The following is a 23,279-nucleotide window of genomic DNA, read 5'->3' on the forward strand; positions in this document are numbered from 1 at the left end:
CCTTTACATGTTCCTCTGAATAGGGGAGAAAATTGTGAACACAGTTTGTTAGTAACTACAGCTGTTTAAAAAAAAAAAGGGGGGGGGCAGCACGGTTGCCCAGTGGTTAGCAATGTTGTCTCACAGCAAGAAGGTCCTGGATTCAAACCCCAGGCTGTCCCAGGTCCTTTCTGTGTGGAGTTTGCATGTTCTCCCCGTAGCTACAAGGGTTTCCTGCGGGTGCTCCTGTTTCCTCCCATCATCAAAAAGACATGCATGTTACTGTCTGTGCCCTCCTATCTGTGCCCCTGACCAAGGCAGTGGACAGAAGAACAGGAGTTGGTGTATGGGCACTGTAGCTGGCCACTGGTGCAATACAATAGGATGGGTTAAATGCAGAGAACAAATTCATTGCAACAATACAATTCGTTGTAAGAATATAATGTTGTAAGAATATAATGTTGAAAAAAGTGGCTTTCATTTCATTCGAATACAGAAGTCGAACCCACGAAATAAATGATGGGCCAGAGCCAAACTTGTCCAGTACCACAAATAGATAGTTCCATTTAACTCTGTCAAATGCTTTTTCTACATCCAGGGACACAACCACTTCAGGTTTGTCCCCAGACACGGACGAATGCACCACATTTAAGAGTTTACAAATGTTGATGAATGGGTGACGCCCTTTAACAAAACTTGTCTGATCTCTTGAGATTGTCTGGTATTATAGTTTCTGTATAGTGACCAAAACCTTAGATAAGATCTTCAAATCTACATTTAACAGTGAGATAGGCCTATATAAGCTACAGTCCACTGTGTCTTTACTAGGCTTCAGAATAATTGTGATGACAGCCTCTGTGAGGGACTGTGGAAGAACCAACTGTTTGAGAGTGATTAAACATGTTAAGGAGCAGAGGAGTCAGCTGTGATTTAATTTTTTTTTTATAGAACTCAGCTGGAAAGCCGTTTGGACCTAGGGCTTTGCCAGTTAGCATGCTTTCAATTGAGTTCTCTACTTCCTGTTAATTCAGAGGTTGCTCCAGGTCTGTTTTTTGGTCCTATGTAATCTCTGGGATACTTGGGTTCCCCAGAAATTCTAACACAGAAGAAGTTTCTCGAGGAAAATCTGATGTATATAGTTCAGATAAGTAATCCTTGAAAGTCCTCTAGACATATTTTCACAGCGACCAGAGGCTTGGGGGGGGCATGGCTCTGCCAAATTTGGGGTTTCACTTTTGGGCAGCCAATCTTAGAATAATACAATCCTGGCTACAGTTTGACTCATACCACTCCCCATCTGTCTGGGTTAAAATTGAAGCTGCTTCCTGTCAACCAGTGTCACTTCCAGCATTAGCTCATTCTCCCTATTAAGAGTTCCTCTTTTGACTACACAGAAAATGTAATTGTCAAAACGTCCTTGAGAATCTTAAATCAGTTCAGATTTTTTTTTTTGTCTCCAAACATACACCACATCAGCCCCCAAACTGCATATCATGCGTTTCCTCCATCTTTGGCAGATGGTGCATTCATTATTTGGTCCAACTTAGGCATCAAAACATTTAAAGACCTATATATTGATAGAAACTGTGCATCTTTCCAACAGTTATCTGAAGAATTTGCCCAACCCAAACAATACTTCTTCAGGTATCTAAGGATCCGCAGTTTTTTAGCAGTAGATTCCCCCAGTTTTCTAACCTACCCATTGATTAACCATCAGATACATTCCTCAACCTAGTACCTGTTCTGAAAGGAATGATGTCATATATCTATGCTCAGATTCATTATCTACATCGAGTTTCCTAAAACTCCATTAAAGCACTTTGGCAAGTGGAGCTGGCAGAGGAGATCTCCGAGGCACTTTAGGAGGATTAATTTGAAAATTATGACATGACAGACGGCAGGCAGACTGTCATGACGGTTGCAGCAACAACCATTATTTTATTTTAGTATTTATGTTATAAATGTTGTTATACACATTTTTTTTACTTGATGTAATTATTAATTAATTGTATGTCTGTCGGCTTAGTCTTGGATTCTGTTTTTTTGTTTGTAGTATTTGTCTTGTCCTTGTCCTGTCTTGGCCTTGTAGTGTTTCTACTTGTACCTTTGCTATATCACTGTCGTATTCACCAAATATCAATGTACTGTCTATCTGAAAATTTCAATGAACAGATTGTGGAAAAAGAAAAAAAATCTCAGGCTGGTTTTGAGATTATCTTTGAGATTTTTGTTTTTTGCCCACCAGGGCATCGCTATCCTTCCTTCATCTGGGAATACAGACTTTGTTTAGGGAGGTGTGAATGTGGCATCTGGATGATGCAGCCTGTCCATCGGAGTTGATGCTATTGTTGTGGCTATGCTGTTCATGTTGGGCTCCTCCAGGACACTGGTATTGGTGCGTCTGTCCTTCCAGCTCCCAGAAAGTTGAATCAGTTCATCTGGACATGAAGTGTAGTAGGAGAAATGTTTCATCACCAATCTAAGTTGACCGTGTCAGTCCCAGCTGACTGTAGGTATCCCCAACCTTATAAACAGCACAGCTGCATAATGATCGAAACCAGCAATCAGTTTCATATGCAAATGCTGTCACCATTAATTAGAGTTAAAATGGCCATGTGTACTATTCACAGAGAATTGGAGAATAGTTGCAATCACAGCATTGTAAGATGGTGACAGATGTACGTACACTTAGCCGCCCCCCTCGGTTCAGGGACAGTCATTCCCTCTTCACATAGATGGCCTCTTTGACTCCCCGTTCAAACCAGCGCTTCTCCCAATCAAGGATGTGCACATCTTCATCCTTGAAAGAGTGGCCACTGGCTTGGAGTTGGATGTGCAGTGCGAAGTCCTGGCCTGACGAGGTAGCTCCCGTGTGTTTTGCCATCCGCTTCGCCAGAGTCTGTTTGGCACCAGTGCACTCCTTGTAGAGGATGTGGGAATGATCTCAGCCAGGTCCAAGATATTATAGAACACTGCCCCCGGCCATCTGCACATACCACTTTTCACTGAGTACGTGCGTACCATCTGATCCAAGATGTCCACGCCATACTTGGTGTTATTGTAATATGTGACAGACTCCGGCCTTGACTTCGGCCCATCCGTGATGCCAACGGTTGTGTGCATGGAGCTCAATATGCACATGATCTTACTTGGCCTCCTCTGGTGAGCGTAATGTCGCCACATTTCAGCACCTTAGTGCTAAACAGCTCTGCCTTCTCTTTTGTGGAGGGAGGCATCTCACGTTTCCTTTTCCCCGGGGTGCCAACGAGGCTGGTCTTCTTGTTCTGTAAGATGTTGGCCAGCCTCAGAGACGTGAAGAATTTGTCTGTTGTGATGTTTCTCCCCTTCTCCAGATGTGGAGCTGCCAGAGACAACACCACACTCTCTCCTATGAGCAGACCTCTTCTGCGCATCTCATCTCTACCCAGATAAGGAGCCCTGTTTAGCATGTACTTGCTGAGTGCATCTGCAGCAAGCCAGAATTTGATGTCAAATTTGTCTGCTGGAATTTACACCGGGCCTTGGTGGACAACAGCTGCTCAGCTATTGTGATTTCGGCATCAGGCTTGTAGCAGGCTATGCAGTTCTCTACAAACATGTCCCAGGTGGCCGACATCAGGGTGAACTTGTCATCCTGCAGACCTACACACTGGGTCTCCTTTTTGTCAAATTGCAGGAACTGCAAGATCTCCTTGAAGCGGTTCCTTGATATGGTTTCCCTGAAAAACGGGACGCCCCGTTTTTCAGACCACAGCTTTACCAACTCCATGCCTTTTGATAGTGCGCCTCGGATGAAAAGCATGGTAAGAAAAGCTTTTAGTTCAGCCACTGTCAGGTCCCATGAGCAATCACCAAGCTGCCGATGTGCCTCAGCTACAGTGCATGCCACGATGTGAGCCAGCATGTCACTGTCAAATAGACACACGAAGGATGCAAGCGCACCATCAATGTTGCACCTAGTGTGCGCCGTGGGGCCGGCAACTTCGGTGATCACAGTGTCGGTCTTCCTTATCCCAGGATGATCAGTTGGCAGGAGGACCTTCCACACTGTCCCATCTTTCCCCTTTTCCACACCCGGATCGGGAAGACCAGCTCCGTCAGCCGTGTGCAGGACATCTGTGTCTGTAGTCTACGGTGGAAGCACAGACATCTTTTTCCTCAGTGGAGAGTCACATTTACACTCGGATGAGGATGAGGACGACCTGTTTTCATCCAGCCAGGAATGGTCGCCATCACTCTCAACCTCTGCCTCCTGCAGCTCGCCTGCATCGGAATCGCCACTGTGCAACGCCAGTAAATACTGCAACACCTTGGTGATAGTCATGTTGCGTCTGTAATGGTGGCTGTAACCAGACACGTTGGAAATAATCAAAAATCAAGTTTAGACTATTTCTCTGCACTGGAGAACGGGAGTGTGTTTCTAGGACAGAGCAATGAACTTCACAAAGGAAATGACACGACCAACACACATCATAAATAGTGGACCACTGGACATGACGCGCAGTTCACGAGCAGTCATTTTGACCCGTCATGGTCATTTCAGGTAGATCTTATCATAACTTTTTTTGTGCAATTGATCTCAAACTTATTTTAATGCAAATATATGCAATTTTAGGAGCATTCAGGGAGTGGCAGGTCTGTATCTTTTTTTTCCAGTTATTAAACTTGGAAAATCCAAAATGGTCAAAATGACCACCTTGGTTGTCAGTGAGTGCATTCTTTAGCTCTGACCTGATAACAACAGATGTCTGCCCTCGGTGAGGAAGAGAATTTCAGCTTTCAAGTCCGCGTTATCCATTTCTGACTCTGGCTGTGGAGTGGCTGGTTGGTCATAGTGCTCTGTAGGATCTTGTACCATGGATGCATTGGGCCTAATGCTCGGGGGACCAGTGTATTTATATTTATGGAGGGTGGTTACCATTGAACCATCTTGAGCAGTTCAAACCTGCTCCAGTGTATCTTACATATGTTAGAAAATGTCCACATTAAATTTGCAGAAAGTGTGCAATGAAGTTTTAGGGAAGCAAGGCAGGAGTTCAGCTAGACATGTTCTACTCCATTGCTGGCTCATTAGCGCCCCTTCCCACCACTTGGTCAGGGTGAAGTTTGGTGCTGTTGCTAAGGATGGGGTCGTCCTGTAATTTCCTACAGACTACCTCCACCGCTTCAGCTACAGGAACGCACATGAAGAAGGACGTAACATCATAGGAGACCGTTGTTTCATCTGCTTCCATGATGACGTCCTTCACCTTATCCACAAAGTCCACCGTGATGAAGTCCCTCACCTTATCCACAAAGTCCACCATGACGAAGTCCCTCTACCTTATCCACAAAGTCCACCGTGATGAAGTCCCTCACCTTATTCACAAAGTCAACCGTGACGAAGTCCCTCACCTTATCCACAAAGTCCACCGTGACGAAGTCCCTCACCTTGTCCACAAAGTCCACCGTGACGAAGTCCCTCACCTTATCCACAAAGTTCACCATGACGAAGTCCCTCACCTTATCCACAAAGTCCACCATGATGAAGCTCCTCACCTTATCCACAAAGTCCACCGTGATGAAGCTCCTCACCTTATCCACAAAGTCCACCGTAATGAAGTCCCTCACCTTATCCACAAAGTCCATAGTGTTCTGAATGTGATGTTCAGTACTGCCTGAGTTATGAACGGGTGAAGAATAGATCCCACAAATTTTGAGATGTTATAAGTCACTGAGGTAATCATAATAACAATAGGCTGTAATGGTACATCCTGTTTATGTATCTTAGGTAAACCATACAGACTAGGTGTAGTGCCCCCTGGGTATAATCTGTGGTACAAAATTCTGTCAATAGCATTGTCCTGTTCTAACAGCTTCAGACTATTTATCAGCTTTTTCTTGTATCCACTGCCTGGATCTCGTTTCAGGGGCTGTAGGACCCAATAATGTAATAATTTCCTGAAAATGTAATAACGCCTTAAAATGTAATACAGTTTGCACTTAACATGATCAAAAATGTATTTAAACTCAGTAATATAATAAATTGACCAATAATGTAATAAAATGTCCTGACTGATATTGTAATAATATTTTTACCAATAATGTTGGTATTGTTGGTATGTTGGTACCCTATTGTTGGTACCTTATTACATCATTGGATGTAATTTGTTTGTTTCTTGTTTGTTTCTTCATCTTGTATTTCTAATATTTTCCCTGGATATTATAAATATCCACAAAAACAGCATACATATCCTGTTACAGTCTGTAATCTTGAGAGAATCAGCTAAATATCCACCTCAAACATTCCTGGATTTTTATGTGTTTAGCCCAGTGAAATGATCTTGAGAAGTGTAGTGGTGACAAGCTGTGGTTAAGTGTGTATCAGTGGCAGTTGGCCAGTACAGGGCGCTGGGGTGCCGCCCTCTTCAAATATCAAGAGATGAAAATCTACTTAAACATGTTAAATATAATTTAGTTGTATAATGCCAATAATGATGAAATAATGTTTTTCAGTCTGTGAGCATCTGTCAGCAGCATTAAATATTGGTTCAAATGGTATTTGGTTGATTTCTGTCTGAATACATATACTTGCTGGGTGAGGGGCGCCGGCCAAACAATACCTTATGTAAGCCCTCAAACTTGTGGCGTGCAGGTGACCTGAGGCTGCTGTCTAATTGGTTTCTTCAGATTTTCCAGGGGGCGCAGTTCTGTGCACCCCAGACACTCTTACTTTTATTGGCAGTGAATTGGTATTGTTTTAATGTTTTTTGATCTAATGTGATTGGACAATTCTCGTGGCTTAATCATGTTCACACCCACCACGCCACCTCATCTCGACTGTCAATCATCCACCGTCTAGGAACCCTGATAAAATCTATAGGCTACATTGTCCTTTTTAATAACTCTGTGACTGTGTGGACATTAAAGCAGCTGTCAAGTGTGCTGCACCAAGGTAAATTGCCCCCCCCCCCCAAACATTTTTAGCACCAGCCGCCGCTGGTGTGTATATCACTCAGTCATCTATGAAGGCAACATTTAAACATGCAGAATAAGAAATGTATGCAATCTTGCCCTATTCACTCATATTTATCCATCATATAGTTCTCTTTGTACCTGGTTTTACTACCAATAAGCAGATTGTGAGAATTAACCGTTGCATTGCACAACAACCAGGCAAGCAGATGACCATCTTGGACAGGTGTGTAGCCGACACTTGTTTCTGACAGCCGAGTAGACTGGTGGTGTCAGCTCTCTATGCATGTCCGACCGCATATCTGAAAATGTCTGATGCAATTATGCCACTTTTCCTCAATCACATATCCACAGCCATTAAAAAATCATTGTTAATTATTTACAGATCCAGAGGTGCAGAGGCAATTCCCCGAGGACTACATTGACCAGGTTTGGATATTACTCTGAACTTTCGTGTCTTTTTTCTTTCAGTACATGAACTTTTCTCTTGTGTCTTGTTTGTTCACTTTTAATTGTTTTTCATGTTGGGCAAACTTTTAGTAGCCATGTTTGAACTAGCTAATCAGAGTTACTAACGAGAGAAGCCTTGATTTCATCTCTTGGTGTTTACCACTGAGGATGACAGTTTCTGCCCATCAAACAGAGGAACAGAAGTATCCATGTCCTACTACTACTACTTTTGGCTGCTCCCGTTAGGGGTCGCCACAGCGGATCATCCGTTTCCATTTCTTCCTGTCTTCTGCGTCTTCCTCTGTCACACCAGCCACCTGCATGTCTTCCCTCACCACATCCATAAACCTTCTCTTTGGAAGTATCCATGTCCAAGACCAAAAATATTCGTTGGTTGGCTGTTTGGTGACCTAAAAGGATGTTGTTCCAATGCTGATGTTTGTTATCTAGACAGTCTCACTGTCTTAATTCAGTGATGGATGCATAAGGTCATAGCTCAATGATAAAAGGCCCAGTCATCAAAAAATGACAGTATTTGTGTACAAAAGTACAAACCCCAATTCCAATGAATTTGGGACGTTTTGTAAAACGTAAATAAAAACAGAATACAATGATTTGCAAATCTTTTTCGACCTATATTCAATTGAATACACTACAAAGACAAGATATTTAATGTTCAAACTGGTAAACTTTATTGTTTTTTGCAAATATTCACTCATTTTGAATTTGATGCCTGCAACACGTTCCAAAAAAGCTGGGACAGGGGCATGTTCACCACTGTGTTACACCACCTTTCCTTTTAACAACACTCAATAAGCGTTTGGGAACTGAGGACACTACTTGTTGAAGCTTTGTAGGTGGAATTCTTTCCCATTCTTGCTTGATGTACGACTTCAGTTGCTCAACAGTCCGGGGTCTCCATTGCCGTATTTTGCGCTTCATACCACACATTTTCAATGGGAGACAGGTCTGGACTGCAGGCAGGCCAGTCTAGTACCCGCACTCTTTTACTACGAAACCCCGCTGTTGTAACACGTGCAGAATGTGGCTTGGCATTGTCTTGCTGAAATAAGCAGGGACGTCCCTGAAAAATATGTCGCTTGGATGGCAGCATATGTTGCTCCAAAACCTGTATGTACCTTTCAGCATTAATGGTGCCTTCACAGATGTGCAAGTTACCCATGATGCCATGGGCACTAACACACCCCCATACCATCACAGATGCTGGCTTTTGGAGTTTGTGCTGATAACAATCTGGATGGTCCTTTTCCTCTTTAGCCTGGAGGACATGACGTCCATGATTTCCTAAAACAATTTGAAAAGTGGACTCGTCAGACCACAGCACACTTTTCCACTTTGCGTCAGTCCATCTCAGATGACCTTTGGCCCAGAGAGAGGGCGGTGTTTCTGGGTGTTGTTGATATATGGCTTTTGCTCTGCATGGTAGAGTTTTAACTTGCAGTTGTAGATGTAGCGACGAACTGTGTTAACTGACATGGTTTTCTGAAGTGTTCCTGAGCCCACGTGGTAATATCCTTTACAGAATGATGTCGATTTTTAATGCAGTGCCGCCCGAGGGATCGTAGGTCACGGGCATTCAATGTTTGTTTTCGGCCTTGCCGCTTACGTGCAGAGCTTTCTCCGGATTCTCTGAATCTTTTTTTTTTTTTTACTTGTTTTTTGTTGAAAACTTCATTTTCCAATTTTCAAGTTTTTTTGGAACAGGTATACAAGGCACAGGAACAACAACAACAAAAAGAAACATGTAGGAATCCCCCCTCCCCCCCAAGGCTAAAAAAAAAAGGACCATGCAGGGATTTCTTATTCCAATTCCACATAATAACCATATTTTTGAAGACGATATAAAGTTGTACACATATATCTATAAGTATTGTCGTTACAACCAGGTAAATAAAAAAGTACATTCAATAAAAGGGAAAACCTTCTATAAAGTCTATGAAAGGACTCCAGGTCAAAGTAAAGGTTTTGCGGGTTTTACATATTTTATATCGGAGCTTTTCTAAAGGTAGAAAGGACAGCACCTCCCTCAACCACTGCAAAAATGATGGTGCTTTATTCGACTTCCAGTTAAATAGGATAAGTCTGCGTGCTAGTAATGAGGCAAATGCTAGAGCATTTGCCTGCAAAGTTGTGACCTTACAGTTAGGGGGTGGTATGCCAAAGATGGCTGTGTGAAAATCAGGGTTTATGGTCTGTTTACAGATATGTGAGAATACATTAAATATGTGTCCCCAATAACTGTTGAGGGAGGGGCATGCCCAGAACATGTGTCCCACCGAGGCTGGACTACGGCTGCACCTCGGACAGCCAGGGTCTGTGGTGGGAAAGATTCTGGCAAGCTTGTCCCCCGAGTAGTGAAGACGGTGAAGCACCTTAAACTGAATTAACCCATGTCGTATACACAATGAGGACGTATGTATACGAGTTAAGCTGTCCCGCCATGCCTCTTCAGAAAGCTCTACACCCAAATCTCTCTCCCATGCAGTTTTTGTTTTGTCCCAGTATATCTGTTTCAATCCTTGTATCAGTGTGTAAATTATAGAGACCCGTTTTTTCCCAAAGGGATCCATTTCTAGAATAACATCTAATTGGCTCCTGGGTGGCAGATACGGAAATGAGGGAAACACTTTCTTGGCAAAACTACGGATTTGAAGGTATCTAAAAAAATGGGATCTGGGTATGTTATGGTCATTGGTAAGTGCTTCAAATGAGGTGAATGTTCCATCTTTAAATATATCACAGAAAAACACCAGTCCATTTCTATGCCAATGTTGAAATGTGTTATCTAACACAGATGACGAGAAGAACTGATTATTTGCTACTGGAAAAAGACCGCTAGCATGCTTTAATCCAAAATGCCTCCTAAACTGGAGCCATATCCTAAGTGAAGCTTTAACCACCGGGTTTGTTATTTGTATGTTACGATTATGTGGTAGTGGAGAGGGGAATATTGGTAAAGGACTGGATAAGAGCTCCATGTCAACCCAATCTGTACCCTGTTGATTCTTATATGTAAATGACCAATGTAAAAGTTTTACAATGTTCGCAGCCCAGTAGTAACAAATAAAGTTAGGCAAGCCTAATCCCCCTGTCTCCTTAGGGACCTCTCAGTATATTTTCTTCATCCTGGGGTTTGAATTGTTCCAGATGAATGATGAAATTAATCTATCTAATTGTTGAAAAGGTATGAATATGGGAATCATTTGAAAAAGATAGAGAAATCTGGGTAAGACTGTCATTTTAACTATATTAATGCGGCCCGCTAATGAAATTGGTAGTGTTGACCACTTTTGAAAATTTTGTTTTGTTCATTCTATTAGTGTTTTGAAGTTATGGTTATATAACCTCCCCATTGTATGAATGACTTTGATTCCTAAATATGTAAATACATTATGTTCAAGTTTAAATGGAAAGCTAGAGTAGTCTCTATCAGTGTGGTTAATCGGAAAAAGCAAGCTCTTTGAATAGTTTATCTTATAACCTGACAGGCGACCAAAGTTATCCAGGGTAAGTAATAGTCTTGGTATAGATTCTATTGGGTTGGATATATATAACAACAGGTCATCTGCATAACGTGATACCTTATGCAATTTACCACCTCGTGAGATACCTTTAATGCCATCCTCTGCCCTAAGAGCTATAGCGAGTGGCTCAATTGCCAAATTGAACAGTTAAGGAGAGAGGCTGTAGCCCTGTCTGCAGCCCCTATGGAGTGAAAAATAATCAGAAATAATATTATTCGTCCGCACTGCGGCTGTCGGTGAGCAATACAATATTTTAACCCATGCTAGGAATGAGGAACCAAAGCCAAACCTTTCTAGAACAGCAAATAGATATTGCCATTCGATGCGGTCAAATGCCTTCTCAGCATCTAAAGAAATCACTACTTCTGTCTGTTCTACGGAATGTGGTGTGTACAGTACATTAAATAGGCGGTGCATGTTATAGAATTACTGTCTGCCTGGTATAAAACCAGTTTGATCAGGGTTAACAACCGTTGGGACAACAGTTTCAATACGGGTGGCCAAGATTTTTGTAAGGATTTTGTAGTCGCAATTCAACAAGCTTACAGGACGGTAGGAGCCACACAGTAGGGGGTCTTTTTCTTTTTTAAGTAACACAGATATGATTGCCTGCATCATAGTTTGGGGCAATTTCTGTTGGTTAAAAATTTCCTGATACAACAGGTTAAGTATTGGTGCCAGCGTGGTAGCAAATTCTTTATACATTTCAATTGTGAAACCATCCGGACCCAGTGCTTTGTCGCTCTGCATGGATTTAATTGCTTGTATTACTTCCTCTGTTGATATCCCTCAGTCTATCTGTGCTCTGTCTTCAAGGGCAATTTTTGGTATGGTCAGACTGTCTAAAAAAGTGAAAATATGCGACAAGTCGCTGGGCGGTTTTGAACTATAAAGGGTAATATAAAATTGTTTAAACTTTCAGAAATAGTGTTAGCGGCTGTGGACTGTCTAACCTGATGGGCTAATAGTTTTCCAGCTTTCTCTCCATGCTCATAAAATGTCTGTTTTGATTTAAAGAATAATTGTTCTGTTTGTGGAGAGATTGTCGAATTCTGTTTTTAATAATATTTTTTTCTTATAAAGTTCAGGTGTTGGGGAATCAGCATATGAACGGTCCACTTCCGCTATACTATGGGACAGTTCTGTTAGACGTTGTTTATGTTTCTTTCTCTCATGTGCTGTATATGAGATTATTTGGCCTCTAAGGTAGGCTTTGCGAGCCTCCCAAACAATAGTTAGTGGCATATCTGGAGTATGGTTGAATTCTATAAAGATATCTATCTGCTGGGAGAGAACATTTTTAAAGGAGTCCCTGGACAGTAATAGAGGATCAAATCGCCAGGTGCGTTGGGGTTTAGGGCAGTCTATGAAACCTATATCTAGATGTACAGGACTATGATCCGAAATAACAATACTATTATATTGGCTCCCCCTAACCATAGGAAGGACCCTACTATCCAGGAGAAAAAAATCAATCCTTGAATAAGAATGGTGCACCGGGGACAAAAAGGAGTATTGTTTAGTAGTTGGGTTGTTTCTTCTCCAGGGATCAAAAAGAGAGTAGGATTCCATAAATGAATGGATAACAGCGCCTGCCTTGGAAATTTTACTATTAGGTCTTGGGTTTGATCTGTCCAAATATGGATGTAATACACAATTAAAATCTCCCCCCAATATTAATCGGTAATTATCTAAGTCTGGGAGGGCTGCTATGAAACTAGAGAAAAAAAGTGGGTTATCCCAGTTTGGTCCATATACATTTGCTAGTGCCACACGTGTACCATACAGGTTACCCGTCACTATCACATACCTTCCCCTGGGGTCAGAAATAGTCAGTAGTGGAACGAATGGGATACCCTTCCTGATCAAGATGGCCGTGCCCCACATTCTATTCCCATTCCTGGAACAGAAAATTTGTCTTAACCAAGCTTTCTTTAGTTTTGTATGTTCACTTGACCGAAGATGAGTTTCCTGTAAGAACATGACATCAGCTGTCAAAGATTTTAAATGTACAAAAACCCTACTACGCTTTACTGGATTGTGAATTCCCTTTATATTCCAGCTCAAAAAACGAAGATAACCTGTATTTTGAGCGCCAGACATTTTTTCTAAAAATGAAAAGAGAAACAAAAACAAAAAGTCCCTGCCTACTAGCTACAAAACAAAAACAGAGCCTTGAGAACCCATGCTGATCTACTAATTCCCTAGAGATCGCATCCCCCATTTCTAGTAGAACATGGCAAATAACCATATAAAAACCCTCTAACAAGCCCTAACCAGGGCGAATAGTGGTCTTGTTAAGATTATATTAAATCAAAAAGTCTTTATATACTTAAGAACTATATATCAACACCCATATTAAAATTTAAAAAAAGGAAAGAAAATATATCAACACCCATATAACAGCAGTTATAATACAGTTCCTTTGTAGGTAAGTGACACTGACCTGGGTGTCGCCCTAGCAGGCTCTGGCAAGTCACCAAAGCACTGTTACGGGTCTCATAATAATTAGCATCCGTACACACATATACATGCACACACACGATAATAATAAAACAGAAAATAGCTTTTTAAATGGGCAGCAGGTATGAAAAAGGTAACATTATCTGTGAGTCTCAAATTACAGAAGTTAAAGTAAATAGATAAAGTTAAACTGTAACGTTACTCTGTCGTCTTGGTGTCTTATCTAGTTACTTCCGCTAGTTGTTGGCACTTAGCAGCTAATATCAATTAGTCGCCAATACCAGTTAGCCACAAATATATTGGAGTTTATCAACATCTTACTGTACATTGTCTTGAGGCTTTAGATTCTCCCTGATATAATCCATCTCCTTAGATGGGTCTTCGAACCGCTTTTCTTGGTCGGACGATGAAGTGATACGAAGCACCGCCGGGAACAGGATCCCGAACTTGATGCCCTGGCAGCTCCGGAGGAGCCGCTTAGCTTCGGAGAAGGCCGCTCTCTTCTTCGCCACCGCCGCGGTGTAATCCGGGAAGATGCTCCCTCTCTTGCCGTGCAGGGTCAACGGAGCTGAATGGGCAGCTTTGCGGAAAACCTCCTCTCTCGCTGAGAAATAGTGAAACTTCACCACGATGATCCTGGGGGGGGGGGGGGGGGGTTCTCCTTCGTTGGTCAAGTGCCGCAGGCTGCGGTGAGCCCAGTCTAGGGTTGGGGTGAAGCTGAGGCCCAGTAACTCCTGCAGTAGTTTAGCGATGGTAATAGTAGGCTGCTGGCCTCCTCCGCTGGTCTCCAATCCCTCCTTTATCCCGACAATGCGTGCATTACACCGGCGTTGTCGTCCCTCCAGACCGTCTACCTTCTGGCGTAGCATAGGGGCTTCAGGTGTTAGCTGGCCGATGTCCTCCTCCATTTTCGTCGTCTTGTCTGAGTATGTTTTCAGGCCGTCCTCCACATCTTTGAGACGGGTCTCTTGTTTCGCCATGCCGTCCTTTATAGAGTCTATTTTTGCATTCAGATCCTCTGTGAATGAATCTATCCGTGCCAAGATCTTGCTCTCACTGCTCGCGATGGCAGCCATCACCCCAGATAGGTCTGTAGACTCCTCGTCCGGGGCTTTCACAGAGCCCGAGGCTTTAGCGGCCTGGTCACTGCTTGATTTGTTTTTGCCCATCGCCTCTTCTAAATGATCGGTGTACAAGTACAGGGTTGTGAGTCCGGTGTGCTAGCGGTTAAGTATCGTGTGTGTTAAACCTAATTTATCTGTGTTTGATCTGAAAAGTTAAAATATTAATGAAAAGTTTGCCCTGATCAGGAGCTCAATCTAAAGACGTCCTCACATGTTACTGCTCACCAGCGCCCCCCTTCTCTGAATATTTTGATGATATTATGGACTGTAGATGATGAAATCCCTAAATTCCTTGCAATTGTACGTTGAGAAACGTTGTTCTTAAACTGTTGGACTATTTGCTCACGCAGTTGTTCACAAAGTGGTGAACCTCGCCCCATCCTTGCTTGTGAACGACTGAGCCTTTTGGGGATGCTCCTTTTATACCCAATCATGACACTCACTACTACTACTACTTTCGGCTGCTCCTGTTAGGGGTCGCCACAGCGGATCATCCGTTTCCATTTCTTCCTGTCTTCTGCGTCTTCCTCTGTCACACCAGCCACCTGCATGTCTTCCCTCACCACATCCATAAACCTCCTCTTTGGCCTTCCTCTTCTCCTCTTCCCTGGCAGCTCCATATTCAGCATCCTTCTCCCAATATACTCAGCATCTCCTCCACACATGTCCAAGCCATCTCAATCTTGCCTCTCTTGCTTTGTCTCCAAACCGTCCAACCTGAGCGGTTCCTCTAATATAATCGTTCCTAATCCTGGCCTTCTTCGTTACTCCCAGTGAAAATCTTAGCATCTTCAACTCTGCCACCTCCAGCTCCGCCTCCTGTCTTTTCGTCAGTGCCACTGTCTCCAAACCATATAACATAGCTGGTCTCACAACCATCTTGTAAACCTTCCCTTTAACTCTTGCTGATACCCTTCTGTCGCAAATCACTCCTGACACACTTCTCCACCCACTCCAACCTGCCTGCACTCTCTTTTTCACCTCTCTACTACACTCCCCTTTACTTTGGACAGTTGACCCCAAGTATTTAAACTCAAATGCCTTTGTCACCTCCACTCCTTGCATCCTGACCATTCCACTGTCCTCTCTCTCATTCACGCATAGGTATTCCGTCTTGCTCCTACTGACTTTCGTTCCTCTTCTCTCCAGTGCATACCTCCACCTCTCCAGGCTCTCCTCAACCTGCACCCTACTCTCGCTACAGATCACAATGTCATCCGCGAACATCATCGTCCGTGGAGACTCCTGCCTGATCTTGTCCGTCAACCTGTCCATCACCATTGCAAACAAGAAAGGGCTAAGAGCCGATCCTTGATGTAATCCCACCTCCACCTTGAACCCATCTGTCATTCCAACCGCACACCTCACCATTGTCACACTTCCCTCATACGTATCCTGCACCACTCCTACATACTTCTCTGCAACTCCTGACTTCCTCATACAATACCACACCTCCTCTCTCGGCACTCTGTCATAAGCTTTCTCTAAATCTACAAAGACACAATGCAACTCTTTCTGGCCTTCTCTATACTTCTCAATCAACATTCTCAAAGCAAACATCGCATCTGTGGTGCTCTTTCGTGGCATGAAACCATACTGCTGCTCGTTGATCGTCACCTCTCCTCTTAACCTAGCTTCTATTACTCTTTCCCAAATCTTCATGCTGTGGCTGATCAACTTTATACCTCTGTAGTTGTTACAGTTCTGCACATCGCCCTTGTTCTTGAAAATCGGTACCAGTATTCTTCTTCTCCACTCCTCAGGCATCCTCTCACTTTCCAGGATTGTGTTAAATAATCTAGTTAAAAACTCCACTGCCATCTCTCCTAAACATCTCCATGCCTCCACAGGTATGTCATCAGGACCAACTGCCTTTCCACTCTTCATCCTCTTCATAGCTGCCCTCACTTCCTCCTTGCTAATCCGCTGAACTTCCTGATTCACTATCCCTACATCATCCAACCTTCTCTCTCTCTCATTTTCTTCATTCATCAGCCCCTCAAAGTATTCCTTCCACCTTCTTAGCACACTCTCCTCGCTTGTCAGCACATTTCCATCTGTATCCTTGATCGCCCTAACTTGCTGCACATCCTTTGCAGCTTGGTCCCTCTGTCTAGCCAATCGGTACAAGTCCTTTTCTCCTTCCTTAGTGTCTAATCTGTCATACAACTCACCATACGCCTTTTCCTTTGCCACCTCTCTCTTTGCTTTACGCTGCATCTCCTTGTACTCCTGTCTACTTTCTTCATCTCTCTTACTATCCCACTTCTTCTTTGCCAACCTTTTCCTCTGTTTAATTTGCTGTACTTCCTCATTCCACCACCGAGTCTCCTTGTCTTCCTTCCTCTGTCCTGATAACACACCAAGTACCTTCCTAGCTGTCTCCCTCACTATTTCTGCAGTGGTTTTCCAGCCATCTGGCAACTCTTCACTACCACCCAGTGCCTGTCTTAACTCCTGCCTGAACTCCACACAACAGTCTTCCTTCTTCAACTTCCACCATTTGATCTTCGGCTGTGTCTTCACTCGCTTCCTCATGTTGGTCTCCAAAGTCATCCTACAGACCACCATCCGATGCTGCCTAGCTATGTTCCCCCCTGTCACCACCTTGCAGTCTCCAATCCCTTTTAGATGGCGCCTTCTACATAAGATATAGTCCACCTGTGTGCACTTTCCTCCACTCTTGTACGTCACCCTGTGTTCCTCCCTCTTCTTGAAATATGTATTCACCACAGCCATTTCCATCCTTTTCGCAAAATCGACCACCATATGTCCTTCCACATTTCCCTTCTTGACTCCATACCTTCCCATCACCTCCTCATCACCTCTGTTCCCTTCACCAACATGTCCATTGAAGTCGTCTCCAATCACCACTCTCTCCTCCTTGGGTACCCTCTCCACCATGTCGTCCAACTCACTCCAGAATTCTTCTTTTTCATCCATCTCACACCCAACTTGCGGGACATATGCGCTGATAACATTCAGCAATAAACCTTCAATTTCCAGCTTCATACTCATCACTCTGTCTGGCACTCTCTTCACCTCCAGCACGCTCTTGACATACTCTTCCTTCAGAATTACCCCTACCCCATTACTCCTCCCATTTACACCATGGTAGAAGAGTTTGAACCCACCTCCGATACTCCTGGCCTTACTCCCCTTCCACCTGGCTTCTTGCACACACAGTATGCCTACCTTTCTTCTTTCCATCATGTCAGCCAGCTCTCTCCCTTTACCAGTCATAGTGCCAACATTCAAAGTTCCAACTCTCACCTCCACATGTCTACCCTTCCTCCTCTCTAGCTGCCTCTGGACATGCTTTCCCCCTCTCCTTCTCCTTCGCCCAACAGTAGCATAGTTTCCACCGACACCCTGCTGGTTAACAGTACCGGTGGCGGTCGTTGGTAACCCGGGCCTCGACCGATCCGGTATGTAAGTCTTATTTAAGATCCGCATATTTGATTTGGCAAAGATTTTATGCCGGATGCCCTTCCTGACGCAACCCTCCCCATTTGTCCGGGCTTGGGACCGGCACTAAGGATGCACTGGCTTGTGCATCCTCAGTGGCTGGGTTCCAATCATGACACTCACCTGTTTGCAATTAACCTGTTCACCTGTGGAATGTTCCAAACAGGTGTTTTTTGAGCATTCCTCAACTTTCCCAGTCTTTTATTGCCCCTGTCCCAGCTTCTTTGGAATGTGTTGCAAGAATCAAATTCAAAATGAGTGAATATTTGCAAAAAAAACAATAAAGTTTATCAGTTTGAACATTAAATATCTTGTCTTTGTAGTGTATTCAGTTGAATATAGGTCGAAAAGGATTTCTAAACATTGTATTCTGTTTTTATTCACGTTTTACACAACGTCCCAACTTCACTGGAATTGGGGTTTGTACACAAATTGACAATGTGATGAAAAGCGTCTTGAGTATGGACTAATAGGAGGCATCACCAAATGTGTTTATAGTAGTCATGCACAGCAGAGTTGTAGTGCTCACAGCTGCAGAGCCTTCTGTGATGCTCTGCAAAACCCCGGCTCTTTTCAAGCAGCTGTTCAGGGGGGAGGGGGAACTTTAAAGGAGCCGGGGTTGTGCAGAGCCTTCTATGATGCTCTGCAAAACCCCGGCTGCTTTAAAGCAGCCGAACAAACCTCTAGTGTGAACACTAATGTCACCTGTTTCAATATCTTTGTTAATAAACCTGGCATCCGGGTAGTGTAGCAGTCTATTCCGTTGCCTACCAACACAGAGATCGCCAGTTCAAATCCCTGTGTAACCTTCGGCTTGGTCGGGCGTCCCTACAGACACAATTGGTCATGTCTGCCGGTGGGAAGCTGGATGTGGGTATGTATCCTGGTCGCTGCACTTGCTCCTCCTCCGGTCGGTCGGGGTGCCTGTTCAGGGGGGAGGGGGAACTGGGGGGAATACCGTGATCCTCCCACGTGCTACATCCCCCTGGTGAAACTCCTCACTGTCAGGTGAAAAGAATCGGCTGGTGACTCCACATGTATCAGAGGAGACGTGGTAGTCTGCAGCCCTCCCTGGATCAGCAGAGGGGGTGGAGCAGCGACCGGGACGACTCGGAAGAGTGGGGTGATTGTCTAAGTACAATTAGGGAGAAACCCCCCCCCCCACCCAAAAAAAAGAGGGACTCCTAGTAGGATGCGCCCGCAACTTGCATCAGGTTCTTGTTCTGGTTTGGACGGTTTTATGCTGCACATCTTTCCCAGCCCGATCCGTCTAGCTAAACTACTAAGAACACACATATATCCAAACTAAACACATATATCCAAACTAAGCAACAAAAAATCACTGTCCAAGAGAATGAACACTAGCCAGGATGACTGTTGGAACTGACGGTCTGCATGGGCTAGCAGTTAGCTTAACCTGTTAGCTTAGCAGTTAGCTTACCTCAGACCGCCCTCGGTGTTTCCTCTTCGGGCGTAGCTCTGGGCAGGGCCGTGGTCTTTGGGCCCACCAGACGCACCGGACCAGGCTCCCCCAGCCAATTCTGATCTGTGGCATTGTCCAGCTAATTTGTAATGTCCCATTATTCACGCAAGTACTGATAATCTCTCCCTTGACTAATTATACTAATTGCATTTGACATGAAATGCACGCTTTGCTGTGATATAATTACTATGTAGTAACAAGACGTGTAGGTGACAAACATCTGCAAATTGCTGACTCTATTGTAAGTCAGTTTGGATGGACTTGTCAGCTTAAAAGAGTACATGTGTATAATAATGCATAGTGACAGCAGAATATGAACTCCAACTGTACTGAGATTTCAGAAGACAGTTGACCTCTGTCTTAACTGTAATTGGCTGGTCTGAAACCATCTCTGGATATATTGAATCTCATGACTTCACTTTGTCCACCACCTCTGCTAGCATTACCAGGTATATTAGGGGGCGTCCGAATTAAAGGTGCTATGGTTTCTGCCGCAGCACGGTGGTGCAGTAGTTCGTGCAGCCGCCTCACAGCAAGAAGGTCCTGGGTTTGAGCCCCAGGGTAGTCCAACCTTTGTGGCCGTCCCGGGTCGTCCTCTGTGGTCGTCCTCTGGTGGCCTGTCCAGGGTGTTTCCCCGCCTGCCGCCCAGTGACTGCTGGGATAGGCTCCAGCATCCCCGCGAGCCTGAGTAAGGATAAGCGGTTTGGATGACGGATAGGTGGATGATTTGTGCCCTGTTCCACTCTTATTTGCTTGGGTAATAATAATAACAATAATAATAATAAATCAATCTTATATAGCCTTGGGTATTCCCTACAGACCCTTAAATGATGACAATTTTTCCGCCTATAAACCTGGAAGTGTTGCAGTTTGTTTGTTCTTTCGCTCTGAGTTTTGCGGTTTGTGTTGCTTTTCCTTTCATGTTTGGTCTTGCACTTCTTTTGCTTTGTCTTTATTCTCTGCCTCTCTTTTGCTGTTCATGTTTCATACAGCTTTTCATCTTTTTCTTTATTTATCTCGTCCCTCCCCCATGCACATCCAGCCAATCACATACCAGCATGTTGGCTTTGAGCTCATACGTTCAGTCTGTTGTTGTTCTTTGCTCGCTGCTGCTCAGAATCGTGTTCATTGCTGCCCAGTGTCATGTTGATACTGCTGCCACGGTAACACGCCTTCAAATTTTACTCACTGTCCTTTCATATACTGCTTCTATTGGGACATTTCTGAAGTAAAAGAAGAAGGGGACATTTCTCCCATTCCTACTTTACTCACTCTCCACCTCTTCCATAGTTTAGCACAGGGGTGGATAGTCATATCCAGAAGGGGCCAGTGTGGGTGCAGGTTTTTGTTCCAACCAAGCAGTTACACACCTGATCCCACTAATCAACCAGTAGAGTCTTTGCCGAGGAACTTGATTAGGAGACACAGGTGTGTAACTGCTTGGTTGGAACAAAAACCTTCACCCACACTGGCCCTTTCTGGATAAGACTGCCCACCCCTGACCTAACCGTACACGCCCAAACGCTTTTTCTGCTTTTCTAAAGCCGTCATTGTTTGAGTTAATTTGTGAAGAATTATATATGACGTCAGTGCATTAGCAGCACTGCTAACATGCTCTAAAGATACAAACAAACATGACGCAGCCCCTTTTTCAGATGGCTATGAGGTCCGTTTTTAGAACGCTACAATGTCTGTGTCCCTAAATCCACAAATTGGAGTTAGTTTTTTTTTTAATTAGCATATGAAGTGCCTCCCGATAGCGGTGAATTAGCAACAAACATGGCAGAACCCTTTCTCACAGGGGTTGGCAATCTTGGCCAGAAAGGGCCGGTGTGGGTGAAGGTTTTTGTTCAGGTGTGTAACTGCTTGGTTGGAACAAAGACCTGCACCCACACTGGCCTTTTCTGGATAAGATTGCCCACTCCTGGGTTAGCATCATCACTTAAAGGTATCCAATGGAGTTTTTCTTGTAAACGAATCTGTCTGTGTTTATTTTAATTTTAATTTTGAGATACTTTATTGGTCCCTGTGGGGAAATTCTGCTCTGCATTTAACCCATCCCAGCTGTGTAGCTAGGAGCAGTGGACTGCAACTGTGCAGCACCCGGGGACCAACTCCAGTTGGTCTTGCCATGCCTTAGTCAGGGGCACAGACTGGAGCATTAACCCTAACATGCATGTCTGTTTGATGGTGGGGGAAACCGGAACACCCGGAGGAAACCCACCACAGGCACGAGGAGAACATGCAAACTCCAAACAGAGGACAACCTGGGATGACCCACACGGTTGGACAACCCCAGGGTTCGAACCCAGGACTTTCTTGCTGTGAGGTGACAGCGCTAACCACTGCGCCACTGTGCTGCCCTAATACATGGAATTTGACTCCGGTTTCATTACATTCAATGTTTCTCACCCAACCACATTGTATGGGTTCTTGAGCGCTAACAAACTTTTTAAACTAATTTCCTACCTCAGAAAACATCTGCAAAGCTGTTTTTAGAATGATTTGAAAGCTGCATTGTTTACATCAGCTTGCAATCTTCTCTTTTCATTGGTGAATATGGAAACATCACCGCCATCAGCTTCTGAATTCCTCGACATGGTGTGAAACAAGTATACAACACCATTCAGCTGTTCTACCATTTCATTTTATTGACATGGCCATGTCTTTTAGGTCCACCTATTTTCTTGTTAACCTACCTATCAGGTACAAATTCCCCCTCATATTGCAGCTTTACCCACCTAAGAAGAGCCTCACCGGTGTTTTAAGTATTTCCTTCTTTATGCTTCTGTTGTCACTGTTCTACATTACAGTCAGGCTTCCTTTTCTTTGCTTTCATTGCAGCTGCTTTGCCTCTTCCAGTCAGCATGTTTTCTTTTTTCTTTCTTTCTTTCTTTTTTTTTATTCCCCCCCCCTTTTTTCTCCCCAATTGTATTTGGCCAATTACCCCACTCTTCCAAGCCGTCCTGTTCTCTGCTCCACCCCCTCTGCCGATCCAGGAAGGGCTGCAGACTACCACATGCCTCCTCCGATACACGTGGAGTCACCAGCCGCTTCTTTTCACCTGACAGAAATTTCACCAGGGGGATCACGCTATTCACCCCAGTTCCCCCTCCCCCCGAAAAGACAGAGGAGGCGTTAGTGCAGCGACCAGGACACATACCCACATCTGGCTTCCCACCCACCGACCGGGCCAATTGTGTCTGTAGGGACGGCCAATTGTGTCTGTAGGGACGACCAACCAAGCCGGAGGTAACACGGGGACTCGAACTGGTGACCCCATGTTGGTAGGCAAAGGAATAGACCGCTATGCTACCCGGACGGCCCCGTTAGCACGTTTTCTTCTTCTTTTTTGTGTTTCATATCCGCAGAAATGTGTAATATGTCACCCTAGTGCTCATGCCGTGCATGTATGTCCAAGTGCATGTACTGGAAGAACAGGCGATACAAACACTCTAGAGACCCATTTTCCTTACTGTGCGTTATAGTGCCTGTAGTATAGCTGATTAGACAGAGAGTTGATGAGATATTGCGAGAACAAGAACCGAGAACGACAGGGAACTGAGATGGTGAATGCTCTGATTTGAACTGGAATATCTGTTATTAAAGCAAGTTAAAAGAACCAAGGACTATTTCTTTAAACAACACAACATTTATGGCGACGAGGATGATCATTTGCTAATTTGCAACAAACTCAAAGGCAAGGAAGGACGACACGGAATTCACGTTCACTTTGCCAGGAAAGTGCAAGTTTGGAACTGCTAGCAAAGTAAGCTAGGCTAGGATAATTTAGCATTCGATAGCCATGGATGG

The 23,279-nt window shown here is 44.1% G+C and overlaps 1 protein-coding gene across 4 annotated transcripts in view; it reads left to right on the forward strand.

Annotated features, from left to right (window-relative positions):
* The window catches only part of dennd1a (DENN/MADD domain containing 1A), a 160,310-nt gene that overhangs the window by 22,203 nt on the left and 114,828 nt on the right, over positions 1–23,279 (forward strand). For all 4 annotated transcript variants that reach the window (XR_008811097.1, XM_056290733.1, XM_056290734.1 and 1 more), the window contains exon 3: positions 7,319–7,362. Coding sequence is in view for 3 of the 4 variants with exons in the window: in XM_056290733.1 (XP_056146708.1) it covers positions 7,319–7,362 (44 nt within the window). In the remaining variant the exon portion in view is untranslated. The remainder of the gene's footprint in view (positions 1–7,318; positions 7,363–23,279) is intronic.

This window comes from Lampris incognitus, chromosome 12, assembly GCF_029633865.1.
Source record: "Lampris incognitus isolate fLamInc1 chromosome 12, fLamInc1.hap2, whole genome shotgun sequence".
In the NCBI taxonomy this organism is placed as follows: domain Eukaryota; kingdom Metazoa; phylum Chordata; class Actinopteri; order Lampriformes; family Lampridae; genus Lampris; species Lampris incognitus.